The sequence below is a fragment of the Rattus norvegicus genome, chromosome 8, assembly GCF_021556685.1.
Source record: "Rattus norvegicus strain SHRSP/BbbUtx chromosome 8, alternate assembly SHRSP_T2T, whole genome shotgun sequence".
NCBI classification, from domain to species: Eukaryota; Metazoa; Chordata; class Mammalia; order Rodentia; family Muridae; genus Rattus; species Rattus norvegicus.
In genome coordinates this window covers 107,619,998-107,633,268 of record NC_141541.1, presented here as the reverse complement: position 1 = coordinate 107,633,268, position 13,271 = coordinate 107,619,998, and the positions used below count along the sequence as shown (strand labels likewise).

Sequence of the window (13,271 nt, the reverse complement as noted above, 5' to 3'; positions counted from 1 at the left end):
TGCAATGTATTTCACAGTAAAATAAGTAACTCTCCTAGGGATTATTTTGCTTTATGAAAAGGTATTTGTCAGTTGCTGGTCTCCATACCGTCAGAAGGCCTTTATAGGTTGGTGAGACGCCCAGGTTTAGATAGTCTTTTCCTTCTGACTGGCTGTCATCCTCCCCACACTGCCTGTGGGAAGACAAACACAGTGCATCTTGTGGAACTCTATCCTTAAAGAGAACTTGCAGCTAGCAAAACTGAAGCCAATTTAGTAAGGGCTGAGTAACTTAAACATGGGAATCCCAAATTCCTACTTGTTGTACAGAGAATAGTACCACATCGCAGCAACTACCTAGTCTTAGAGTAGTCTGTTTACTACTCTTCACTTAGAATGTGTGAGAACCAAAAACTTTGTCATGGGACACAAGGGGGGCATGAAAAATACTTGAATGAACAAGCAAAATACAAATGGAACATTCCCTGGTCTTTTTAAAAACACCCTGTAGAGTGTAAGTGGATACCAATACACAGTACACAGCACACCGCACTTACCCTGTGTCCCAAACCTCTGCGGTTACCGAACATGCCTAAATGTGTTCATTTTCCTGCTGGTATATTCACCTAACTGAAAAATCCTTCATCCCATCCGTCTTTGAGAACTGCCATCTGTGTGCAGAGCCTCCTGCTTCCTTACCGCTCACCACTCTCCCTTTGCCCCCATACACCATCCCTCTGCCTCACAATGACAGTATATACCACTATGCCTTAAGTTTACTTACATAGGCATTAATGTAATCTTCCCACGGGACTATCGCGGCAAGTCTCAAGCCAGCTGGTGATTCACTATGTAGCTTAGGCTGGCTTCAAACTTGTGGCTATCCTCAGTCCTTGGCTATCTCAGCCTACAGAGAGCTCAGATTACAGATGAACTTCCACGCCCAGCTACATGCCTGGATTTTCACTGACATTCTATCTTTAGTATTTAAATGTATATAACTATGTTCTGCTCTGCCCCACAGTCAATGTACTGTATGTGCATATACTTCATGAATGTACTTTTATCCAGTGGATATACCACGATGCTAATACAATATAAGAGGAAATACACTTCTGTTGTTTCATGTAGATACAGTACATTTTAACCTAAACAGTAAAATACTATCTTGCAGACTTTTATTAAAAAGAATTTCAACATGAAGCTATGAGGAAGATGTGGTGAGGAATCCAGAATTTGGGGGGAGGGGGAGAAACAGATGGTAAATATTTTTGAAATACACTGTATACAGATATCGAATTCTCATAGAATAAAAAATAATTATATTTGGAAAAGAACTTTATAATGATATAAAGACTTCCATACCATAAAGTCTCAAAAGCTACAGAAACAATTTATAATAATAAAAATAAATATAAAAAAAATAAAAAATTATATTTATACCTTTGTATATGATGTTTTCTAAGTTTACATTCATAGTAATCAATTAGACAAAGCAATCTAGAAGAAAATATGTTCAATTATTTTCAAAAGGTAGCATTTACTGTACTTTCTAGATAATTTCAAATTACAAAGATAAAAATACAGACTGGGAACAGAGAGATGTCTTAGCAGTTAGGAGAGGGTACAGGTTTGGTTTCTAACTACATAGTGGCTCACATCATCCATGACTCCCGTTCTAAGGGATCCAATGCTTCCCTCTGACTCACAGGTACAGGCTCACACGTGCTACATACACATAGATATAGGCAAAGCACTCATACATGGAAAATTAATTTTAATTTTTTCTTTAAGACTTATTTATGTGTATATGTACAACTTGTGTTAAAGTGCCCGTGGAGGCCAGAAGAAGGCGTTCCATCCCCTGAACCTAGAGTTATAGGAAATTGGGAGCCACCATATGGGTGCTGGGAATAGAACCCACGTTCTCTGCAAGAATAGCAAGTACTCCCAACCTCTGAGCCATCCCGCCAGGCCTAAAAAATAGTTCTCAGCGTACATAGGGTAGTGCAAAACCACCTGTAACTCTAGCCCTGGAGGTTTCCAATGACTCTGGAGACCTGCTCACAAGCACATAAACCTACATACATGAATATACATACACATTACTAAAAATCAAATCTTTGGCAAAGATTGCCTGGAAAACTTAAAATTTTTCAATAATTCTTGCCAGGAACAAGTATTACACTGAGATAGATAGATAGATAGATAGATAGATAGATAGATAGATAGATAGATAGATAGATAGATAGATATCCCTAAATGATATGTTCATACCTAGTTCTACCTAGTCTTAGAGTGGAGATATATATATATATATGTGTGTGTGTGTGTGTGTGTGTGTGTGTATGTGTATTTATCTTCCATTAATATATTATAAGCATGTCTCACTTTATAAATACATATTCTTCCTGTCCTAACATTCCTACCTCTGGCAATCTCCTTCCGTAATAATTGCCTAAAGCTCAGTGGTTAAGGAAACTTGCTTCTCTTACTTGGTACCTGGTTTGATTCCCAGCGCACCATATGAGAACTCGTACATGTCTGGAATTCTAGTCTCAAGGGATCCGACACCTTCTTCTAATTTCTGCATACATACATGTGTATATATGTATGTATATGTAAATACACACACAAACACACATACACACATTCATACATACACTCAGGCATGTGCACAGTCACACATTCATGTGCATGCATGTGTGCCCATGTGCGCGTGCACACACACACATACACCAAACTGATAAACATTGTTTATTCTGGGTTTTCTCTTTTGAGACAGGTTCTCACTATATGGCTTTGGCTGGCCTAGAACTCAGAGCTCTATCTACCTGCTTCTCCCTCACAGGTGCTGGAATTAAAGGCATGTGCCACTAGACCCATCCATAGTTAATATTTTAAAAGTAAGTGTCTAAACCCATCTCCCGAGGAGCTGGAGAGATGTTCAGTGGTTAAGAGCACTGGCTGCTCTTTCAGAGGACACAGGTTTGATTCCCAGCACCCACAGGATGGCCTACAACTGTCTATAACTCTAGTTCCAGGGGTGTCTGACACCCTCTTCTGGTCACTGCAGGCACATGGTGCATATAAACACATGCAGGCACAACACCTGTACATATAAATTTTAATAAGCTAATTCCTCAAAATACTCTTAAAATTATATTCACACACATGCACACTCATACAGTGCATGTATGCACACATGCACAATATAAATGCACAGACGCATGTACACACACACAAAGATGAACTAGAAGAAAAAGGAGGAAAGGAGATTTCTGTAGCAAAAGATCTAACCACCATCAAGAAAAAAATTAACTGAAAAAAAAAAATCAACCTAGTTCCATTATCATCCTATGCACTAAGCATTACTGTTTATCCAAGACTGAATGAGGAACTCTTCGGCAGAGATGGGTAAACAGTCTCTTTTGAGTGATAACACGATCTTCTTCCTCTTTGGCAAATCTGCAGATCTCCTTTTGCAAAGAAGCAATGGTCTCTTCTTGCTCCATTTGTTTTTTCTTATAATGCTGGCATTTCATCTGTAAGAACATTGTAAAAGCATAGTTATGATTATACATGGAGGACATGCTGTCTCGCTCTACCTGTGTCACCATCTCCACTGAGCTGTTTCATTCAGTAAGTAGCATCAAGGATGTTTAAAACTGATGCAAGGAATATTAATATGTCACGAAACATATAAAATAAAAAAGCTATGTTTACTGCATGCCCTCAAGGTTAAATAATCAGTAAGGGTTTTATGAATCTACATGAAGCCAATATAATTTGTTATTTTAATAGTTTTATGAGACCAGGCTGGTTTCCAGCTTGCATACTATGATATCAGCCTCTAATTGCTAGGGTTTTGTGTGTACTGCTATGCCTACCTTATATCTACATTTAGATACAAACGAGAATCAGGAAGCAACCTATGTATTAAAAATATTTTAAAAGAACCCCAAAAGAAAAACTTAAAAGTTTGAAATGATCTATGGGTCACAAATGATGTAGTCAGTTGAGACTTCCATCCAGGCAAACGGGAAAACTATAAATCCAGAATAGGCCCATAACCAGGAATAATCAGTTTGTGCCTTAGATATATTTAAAAAAAGATATCACTTCTAAAACAGAGCACTCAGGGTTAAGTACATGGTCACCTGTCCAAGGTATCAAATTTATTGAAAGCTAGCAACCCTCAAAGGTGCATAGTCTTAGTTGCTGGCAATATTCCCTCTTCCAGGGACCATGAAATGATGGTCACTGGAAATATACAGTAATCCATCCTTTGCTTTGGCTCTCATGAAACCAGGCATGACCTCAATAGCTAAGTGATGAGGATGCCAGTGTAGAAGTTAGCCAAAACCTAGAAGTAATCATTGTGGTTGATAATGTTCTTGGCATATATTCATTAAACAGTGATGAGAGTCACAGGAACAATTTCGTGTATCGTGTGTCCTGACAATGCTCACCGCTGTGTCTCTATATCTGTCTTTTTCTTCTTCCCCACTGGTCTTCATTCCCCCAGTCTGGCTTCAACTTTCAAGACATGCACGCATGCACGCACGCACACTGCAGTAAGCAGAGATGTGCAGTTGTCTCTGTGTTGCGTTAACCTAGTCTTTGGAGTACACCCAAGAGAGTATAATGGTCATATGGTAGTTTATTTTTAGTTTTTTGAGGAAACTCCACACTAATTTCTACAGTGGCTGAACTACTACTACTCTCTTTGGTAAGAGTTCTCTTTTTTCCAAATCCTCATTATCACTTGTTGTTGCTTGCTTTGGAATTCTTTTTTATTAATAAGATTTATTAATTTTATGTATGTAAGTACACTGTTGCTGTCTTCAGACACACCAGAAAAGGGCATCAGATCCCATTACAGATGGTTGTGAGCCACCATGTGACTCCTGGGAATTGAACTCAGGACCTCTGTAAAAGCAGTCAGTGTTCTTAACCACTGAGCCATCTCTCCAGCCCCAGAGTGTTCCTTCTAACCAAGAGTCTATGGGAGAGACATGCAGAAGAGTAATGGCAGCTTCTGGGACCATTTTCCTCCTCAGTCTTGAAACAAAGCAGACATATGACTGGTACCTGGAGTTCCAGAGAGTCAGATCATGATGGCTGCATCCTCTCCGTACCTTGTCCTTTCCTCTCGTTGGGTGGCTGGAGAAATACCAGTAACTTCCTTGCATAGGGATATATGCCACCCTCCTTTGGGTTTTGACTGGTGCTTACTGATGAGATGCATCAATCTGATACTTGGGCTAAACAAATATAGGTATTGGTGTTGCCAAATATAGGTATTGATACTGCTTTTCCATTAAACATTTTTCTGGGGCTGGAAAGAGGGCTCAGTGGTTGCTTTTCTAGTAGACCTGGGTTCAATTCTCAGCACCCACATGGCAGCTCCGAACCATCTATAACTCCAGTCCCAAGGGCCATGACACCCTCTTCTGGTCTCCTCAGGCACACAATGTGGTATGTAGACACACACAGAGGGAAACACTCATACACATAGAATAAAAAGAAATAAAATCTCAACAATTAAAAAAGGTCCCACTCCCCTTCCTGTATAGTGAGGTTTAATCTCCCTTTCCTAGGTCTCCGCACGAGTCGGGGGTTCATTTGTCTCTTGCACTGTGATCTCTGCCTGGGCCATAGCAGGTGTTCAATACGCCTGCTGAGCAAATGAATGAGAGAGAGAAGAAGGCAGCAGCACAGGAGGAAATAGCACTGTCCTTACCTGCAACTGTACCATGCTCCCTTCTCCTTTCCCTATACAGATTTCCAATAAGCTCTGCTGTCTTAGAGTTAACTACTTTAATGAAACTGATGACCAAAAACAACTGGGGAGGAAAGGGTTTATGTGACTTATATTTCCACATCATAACCCATCACTGAGGGAAGTAAGGACAGGAAATCACACAGGGCAGGAATCTGGAGGTATGAGCTGATGCAGAGGCCATGGAGGGCTGCTTACTAGCTTGCTTCCATGGCTGACTCAGCCTGATTTCTTACCCAGGACCCCCATCCCAGAGGTGGCCTCACCCACCAGGGGCTGGGGCTTCCCACATCAATCACCAATTAAGAAAATGACCCCATATACAGGTACACTATAAGATCTACACAAGACACCATAAACTCTAAACAGAGCATTATGGTCTGTATGAAGGCACTATGAGCTGTGTACAGGGCGACATATGCTCAAAACAGGGCAAGAATTATACTCTGGATATTATGACATTATTATATATACATTGTACTAGGATTTCTTTGCAGATAACTGACTTCTATAATATTCAGTATGGGATATACATAGAGTATTATATGGCATTTACAGTGAAATCCGAGCTCATTATAGAACAATCTTAGATATATTCAGGCACTGATATCTATATATAGGACATGAAAGCTCTAAACATGGTACTATGGCTGCTATAAAGTAGACTTAGATTTACAAGTGCAGGAAAATCCCTGTGCAGGTACAATGAGCTGCACAACAGTGCAGTATTAGATGCTGAAAGGCTCATTGGTGTCAGAGCTTCCTGCTCTTCTAGAGGACCCGAATTCAGTTTCCAGTATCCATAACCATCAGCTCACAAGCTCCTGTAATTCCAGTTCCAGGAGACCTAACACCGTTTTCTGGCCTCCAAAGGCACCCATACATTCATGGCATACATCCACACAGACATATACATGTACCTGTTAGGAACACTCATGAAACTACAGCAAGCAGCCACATAGATGAATGTCAAAATGGGGTGCTAAATAGAAAAGATCACCTATTAGCATTACTGGCCTCTGCCAATGTTAACTGTTTTCTTCTAACAATTCAACTACATACCTCAAAACATTTGGATTTCCTTGACTTCTTTGCCGGACATACACCATGGAAGGCACAAGAAATTACCTGGAACTATGATGAACTATTTTAACACTAATCAAATAACAAAATATATTAATTCAATAGAATACCTGTAACGTTTTATATTCCTTTTGAAGGTCTTTTATTCTATTTTGTTCCTGGCAAACCCTGTTTAGCGATTCATCTTCTAATTCACCAATTTTGGATTTCACACTGTCCATGATCTGCTGAAGGTCATTGGCTCGCTGTTCCTGGTGTGCCGCTCGGTTCTGTTCTAGCTGAAGTTCACTTCTAATTAACAGACACAATTCCATCCCATCAGTGTTAAAGGAAACCAGATCATACATGTCATATAATAGGTTACTTTCCAAAATGTCTTCACATTTTTATTTATTTATTTATTCTTTTAGGTTGCTGTCTTCAGACACATCAGAAGAGGGCATCTGATCCCATTACAGATGGTTGTGAGCCACCATATGGTTGCTGGGAATTGAACTCAGGACCTCTGGAAGAGTAGTCGGTGCTCTTAACCACTGAGCCATCTCTCCAGCCCCTCACATTTTTTTTTTTTTTCCGGAGCTGGGGACCGAACCCAGGGCCTTGCGCTTCCTAGGCAAGCGCTCTACCACTGAGCTAAATCCCTAACCCCGCCCCTCACATTTTTAATATTTCTTATTTTATTTTGGTGCCGAGACTCAAAAGTTAGCATAATTAGCATTGAACTGTAGCCTAGCCTCAACACTTCTATCTTCTAATAGGTCTGCGGCCATGCCCCCTGACATATCCAGTCTTGTCTCTCTTACAGGAGGGAGTAACAGAAGAAACAGAGGTACCATTACACGTCAGTGCTAAGTGCTACCTAAAGTAATTTACTCAGTGTTTGCCCATTTATCTGTAAAAAATGTTATGTTTTACATTCATTACAAATGAAATTTTGGGGGGCTGGAGAGATGGTTCAGTGGTTAAGAGCACTGGCTACTCTTCCGAAGGACCCAGGTTCAGTTCCCAGCACGCATACAGTGCTTCATAATCATTCATAATCAGCTCCAGAGGATTTCACACCCTCTTCTGAACACTTAGGGCTCAGGCACCCCCATGGGACATTTACAAACATGCTAACAGAAACACTCATACACATAAGACGTAAAAAAAAAAAATCTAAGTATAAAGAAATTTCAGGATCCTCTTCAGAGAGCTGTGTTTAGAATACATGCAAACAACCCCAGGGGCACTCCCCTTTTCCTTACTTAAGCTGATGGTTTGTCTCTATGAGCTCCTGTAGCATGCTCTGCTGACGTGTGGTTTCTTCCATCAGTGTTTTGAAAGCCTGCCTCATTCTTTGTGATGATTGTTTGTCAAAAACGATGAAATCTGCATTGTAAAAAAATTATACACACATATATATTATATATATACACACACATATGAGATAGTAAAACCAAAGGGAAAGTAAAACCATTTTAAGATAAAAAACTTCTTTAAAAAAACTGTTTTGTACCTAACAAATCAGCAGGAGTAGTTACCTCTGAGATTGGCTCCTTTGACTAGGCACAAAGGTTTAAAGCCACGCGTCACCAACAGCCTACTGATGCTTTCCCATTCTGCTTCCTCCTGCTACAAGCACAGCAGAGAAAAAAAATCACTTGAAGATGTGGAGAAAAACCTCCTATGATTGCCTCTGTTTTCAGAAAAGAACCGTTTCTCCAAAAGACGTCTCATTTTTAAATGGACGTGTTTGTGTGTCTGCATGTAGACATGACACATTAAGTTCAGTTGCCTGCAAACACCTGACAAGTGTCAGCCCCTTGAGTTTGAAGTGGTTGTAAGTCACACAACATGGCTGCTGTGATGGTTGCTGGAAGACCAGCAAGCCATCTCTCCAGAACTCAAAAGGTTTTATGAATTTTTTTTCCTCTACTATGTACCCCTGGATGGACTTAAACTGGCAATGTTAGACCAGGTCAGCCTTGAACTTAGAGATGTGACTGACTCGGCTTCCCAAGTACTAGAATAAAAGATGTGCGTGTCATGCCTGGATTTAATAGGAAATTTTATGTATTAAAGGTAAGTGGCTGGCGAATGGCTCAGCAGTTAAGAGCACTGACTGTTCTTCCAAAGGTCCTGAGTTCAATTCCCAGCAATCACATGGTGGCTCACAACCATCTGTAATGAGATCTGATGCCCTCTTCTGGTGACAACAGTGTACTCACATACATTGGAATAAATAAATCTTTAAAAAAAAAATAAATTAAAGGTAAAACGGATGTTTTTACTAAAATCAGCAACAGAATAGAAATATGCAAATGATTAAATTATTGCATTATACAAAATATTCACATGCAGGCCTTAGTAGGAAATTAGAACAAAAACAACTTGTAATTTCAGTGAAACAGATAAGTCTAATTAAAAAAGATCAGGCCATTCTCAGAGAACACAACTAAAAACTAAAACTAGGCACTCGGAAACAAGTATCCCTTTAACAATGATGAAAAAAGAAATCAAGGTCCATGTGAAGGCTGACTCGGGAAACAGCTGCTTCCAAAGGGGCAGGCTCTGGCCAGGTAGCAGAGGCAGTGAGGTTAAACAAGCAGAAGAGAGATTAAGTTCTACATCCAAAAATCAGATTGAAAGATTGATCTGTCCAGGTTCCTCTTTAATGTGAACCCATTTGAGATTGTTCAGCTACTCCTGAAGTAACAGATAAAGAAATAAAGGAGAGGTTTTGGCAGCTGTGTAATATTGGTGTGTCCTGATAAAAATCAAGACAATGATGTTAGAGCACAAAAGGCTTTTGAACCTGAAGACAAAGCTTACAAGTTGTTCCTATATCAGGAACAGAACAGGGCCCTGGATGTAATTCAGGCAGAAAAAAAGCACATTGTTAAGGGACAGGGACTAAAGGAAGGAAAGCCAACACATGTAGAGCATGATCCTGACCTGCTCAAACAAGTACTGCACAAACAAACCATGAAATGCTTTGCCGAGCTAAACATTAAGAGGGAGAAGCCAAAGACACATGTGGAGGAAGTGACAAAGTGGGTACTGAAGCTCAAGGAAAAGCCAGTGAGAAAAGTCAAGATGGTCAAGTAGATAGCATATGAAATCTGCAGGCAAACACCCAAGGAAAGAAAAGGAAGAGTTAGACCTTCCCAAGGCCACTCAAGGTCAAAACAACATGAGTGGCCAGCTGGGTCACAGCAACAGAACTGAGGACTCATTCTTTACTCCCATTTCCACCAACACAGAATAACACTAAGTTCATTTAAAGTCTCACTATAATTTAATATCAGAGTCATCCCTTAGTGCATTGACAGGAGGGGCTACCCCCATCTCCAGTTCTTGCCCACTGAACAAGCGCAAGTGGAAGGAGCCATCTTTGGTGCTTGTAGATAAGCTTCTATCTTTTTTATTAATTATTTTATTTGTTTACAGTTCAAAATCTGTATCTTGATGTTTTATACTTTATTGGATTTTGATGGTTAGAAACTTCATGGAGAGTTCCTGGAAATCATCTTGCTTGCTGTGAGATAAGACAAGCTTGGGCCACCTCAATAGTCTCTTTGCTTGCTTCTGAGGTGCCATCCTCAAAGTCCCAGAACAGGCAAAAGAGGCATTTGTGAATACATTGTGCAGTCACTCAGTGCTCTCAAGCCCTGTGATGTTTGGTATGATTCCTCTATTGACTGACCAACCATTCTGATCTCTAACAGCAGGCCAAGGAGATGCCTAGGCAGCCATAACTAGCCTCCAGTCTCCTGACCATCACATCCCCGGTGGAGCCACAGCTGCCAGAGCCTACCCCAATCACCATCAACTCAAAGATGAACAGCAAGACAGGGACCCAGCAGCCACCCCTTCCTCCGCACCCCCAGACACCAAGCAGGGCTCCACAGGTAGCATGCAGCAGCAGGGGACAAGAGAAGCACTAAGATCCTAAATCAGTTCACTATAAGAAATGGATGTGCCCTCATCAACAGGAATGACACACCAAAGATGATGTATACGCCCAACAGATTCACATAAAGAAAAAGCCCAAGAAGAACCTTTTGGAAGTAGAGTCTCAAGCTTGATATAGTTAAAGAAAAAGGTGGAGAAGAAGCAAATGTTACAGGCTCTGTGGAGATCCAGTTCAAGACAGGAAGTACCATTATAGATGATATCCACCTCACAGGGGTCCTCCATGCAATTACCAGAATAGAGAGATTAGGGGAAAGAAGGGATCAGAGAGCCCAACAACTCAGGCCTCGCTCCAGGTAAAGTTTCTAACCTTACTACAAAAGAAGATCCTATGGGTAGCAACCATGGTATTTCAAATCCTCCTGTGCAGGGAAGTAAGGGAGGCTGTTGATACTTAGGGCACAGGAGAGCAAGCCAGACCAGTAAGATAGACTATCCATGGTGTTATAGACCATGATTCTACAAGGCTCTCTTCACTAAAGACAGCATGGAGAAGGCAATCAAGTCAAGGAAAATCAGAGATGAGATGTAATGTCAACAGTCACCTCAACACAGGTATCACACCCAGCAACATCTATTATCCATGAAGATGCCCGAAGAACTCTGAACTACAAGAGGGCAGAGAGATAAAAGTAGCTGAAGCATCAGCTGAGAGGCTAAGCAGGGCGGGGCAGAGCTGATGCTGGCTTACCATCTCTATCAGCGCCTGGCTTAGTCACTGTGCTGGCTGGTTCTGTGTGTCAACACAAGCTGGAGTTATCACGGAGAAAGGAGCCTCCCTTGAGGAAAGGCCCCCAGGAGATCCAGCTGTAAGGCATTTTCTCAAGTAGTGATCAAGGGTGGGAGAGCCCATCATGGGTGGTGCCATCCCTGGGCTGGTGGTCCTAGATTCTATAAGCAAGCAAGCTGAACAAGCCAAGGGAAGCAAGCCAGTAAGTAACATCCCTCCATGGTCTCTGCATCAGCTCCTGCTTCCTGACCTGCTTGAGTTCCTGTCCTGATTTCCTTTGGTGACAAACAGCAATGTGGAAGTGTAAGCTGAATAAAGTGTTTCCTCCCCAACTTGCTTCTTGGTCATGTTTTGTGCAGGAATACAAACCCTGACCAAGACAGTCACCCAACAAGAATACATGAATAGGAAATCCCAGAAACAGAAGTAAATGAAACTGGAACAGAAGGTCTTAATTGCTTGCTTTTTGCCAATTGACCTGCAGGGGCCTGCCCCAGCTGTTCTTCTTACAGATTTGGTTTTAATTCATTTAGCAATAGGGTAGAAGCATTTTCTTCCTCGATGCAATAAAGGTTGGAGTTCATTTTTCATCCAGGATGAGTGAGTTCTTTCTGCACTGGCCTTTGCTCTTTCACTCCACATACATATGTAAGTATAGTTTTGTGTGTGTGTGTGTGTGTGTGTGTGTAAGTATGTAATTATGAGATAGTATGAAATTTAAATATAGTATAGTATGTATGATAGGATAATAGTTGTCTTTGGTTCTTCCTGAGGCAGCAGAAGGGGAATAGTATCAGACAGTAAGCTGGGGAGGTGGTGGTAAGACTTGGTCTTAGGAGATATTTAGGGTTGCTGTATAATAATAAAATATTCACTTATCTAAGTCTAAGTCACTTTGCTACCGTAGTTGACCTGCCTTTGGACAACTGCAGTCTCTGGCATTTAACACCACATCAGAAAACAGCAGGGTATTAAGTTTGGAGCAATAAACTTGTATTGAACACTCACAGAAGGAAAAAACTTTTACACAAGCAAATACGAATTAAACTCACATATGTTCATAAACAGATTCATGCATACATATTCTTAAATCTCCATTCAAACCAACTGGGCCCAGCTTTCATACTATCTCATAATTACATACTTACATATGTATGTGGAGCAAAAGACCAAGCACCAGTGCAGAAAGAACTCACTCATCCTGGATGAAAAATGAACTCCAACCTTTATTGCATCGAGGAAGAAAATGCTTCTACCCTATTGCTAAATGAATTAAAACCAAGTCTGTAAGAAGAGACTTGTAAAAACAAGTCTGTAAGGCTTTCTCTTTAGAAAGACTAAGTCTGCTTTGCTATTAAGAAAAGCCTGGGGGGCTGGGGATTTAGCTCAGTGGTAGAGCGCTTACCTAGGAAGCGCAAGGCCCTGGGTTCGGTCCCCAGCTCCGAAAAAAAGAACCAAAAAAAAAAAAAAAGAAAGAAAAGCCTGACTGCTCCTCCTGCTTTCTCTGCTCCAGCTCCTTTTTCCCCCTTTCCTCTGCATTCTGCATATCACTCTCCTAAGTTGCCTTCCAGTTTCTATGTTATTCCACTCTGCCTTCTCTTTCTAATCCTGCTCTCTCTGCCTGCTCTGATGTAACAATGTGCTTTACTTCTAAGTTCTTGTGTTCACTTTGTCTCCTCTCTTTGTCCTCAGCACTTACACCATCTTTCAGAATACATGATCACATGGTAAAAAGTT

General features: G+C 40.9%; 1 protein-coding gene and 1 pseudogene across 32 annotated transcripts in view; one reads left to right on the top strand and one right to left on the bottom strand.

Moving 5' to 3' along the window:
* Cep70 (centrosomal protein 70) overlaps positions 1–13,271 on the bottom strand; it is a 52,891-nt gene that overhangs the window by 22,782 nt on the left and 16,838 nt on the right. For 8 of the 32 annotated variants that reach the window (XM_087563127.1, XM_087563130.1, XM_087563129.1 and 5 more), the window contains 6 exon segments: positions 8,371–8,461; positions 8,095–8,218; positions 6,958–7,138; positions 3,355–3,524; positions 1,423–1,479; positions 89–173 (listed from right to left, as the gene is read on the bottom strand). In XM_087563127.1, the coding sequence (XP_087419253.1) occupies positions 89–173; positions 1,423–1,479; positions 3,355–3,524; positions 6,958–7,138; positions 8,095–8,218; positions 8,371–8,461 (708 nt within the window). 32 annotated transcript variants of the gene reach the window in all.
* On the top strand, positions 9,330–10,026 carry Dnajc8-ps3 (DnaJ heat shock protein family (Hsp40) member C8, pseudogene 3; annotated as a pseudogene).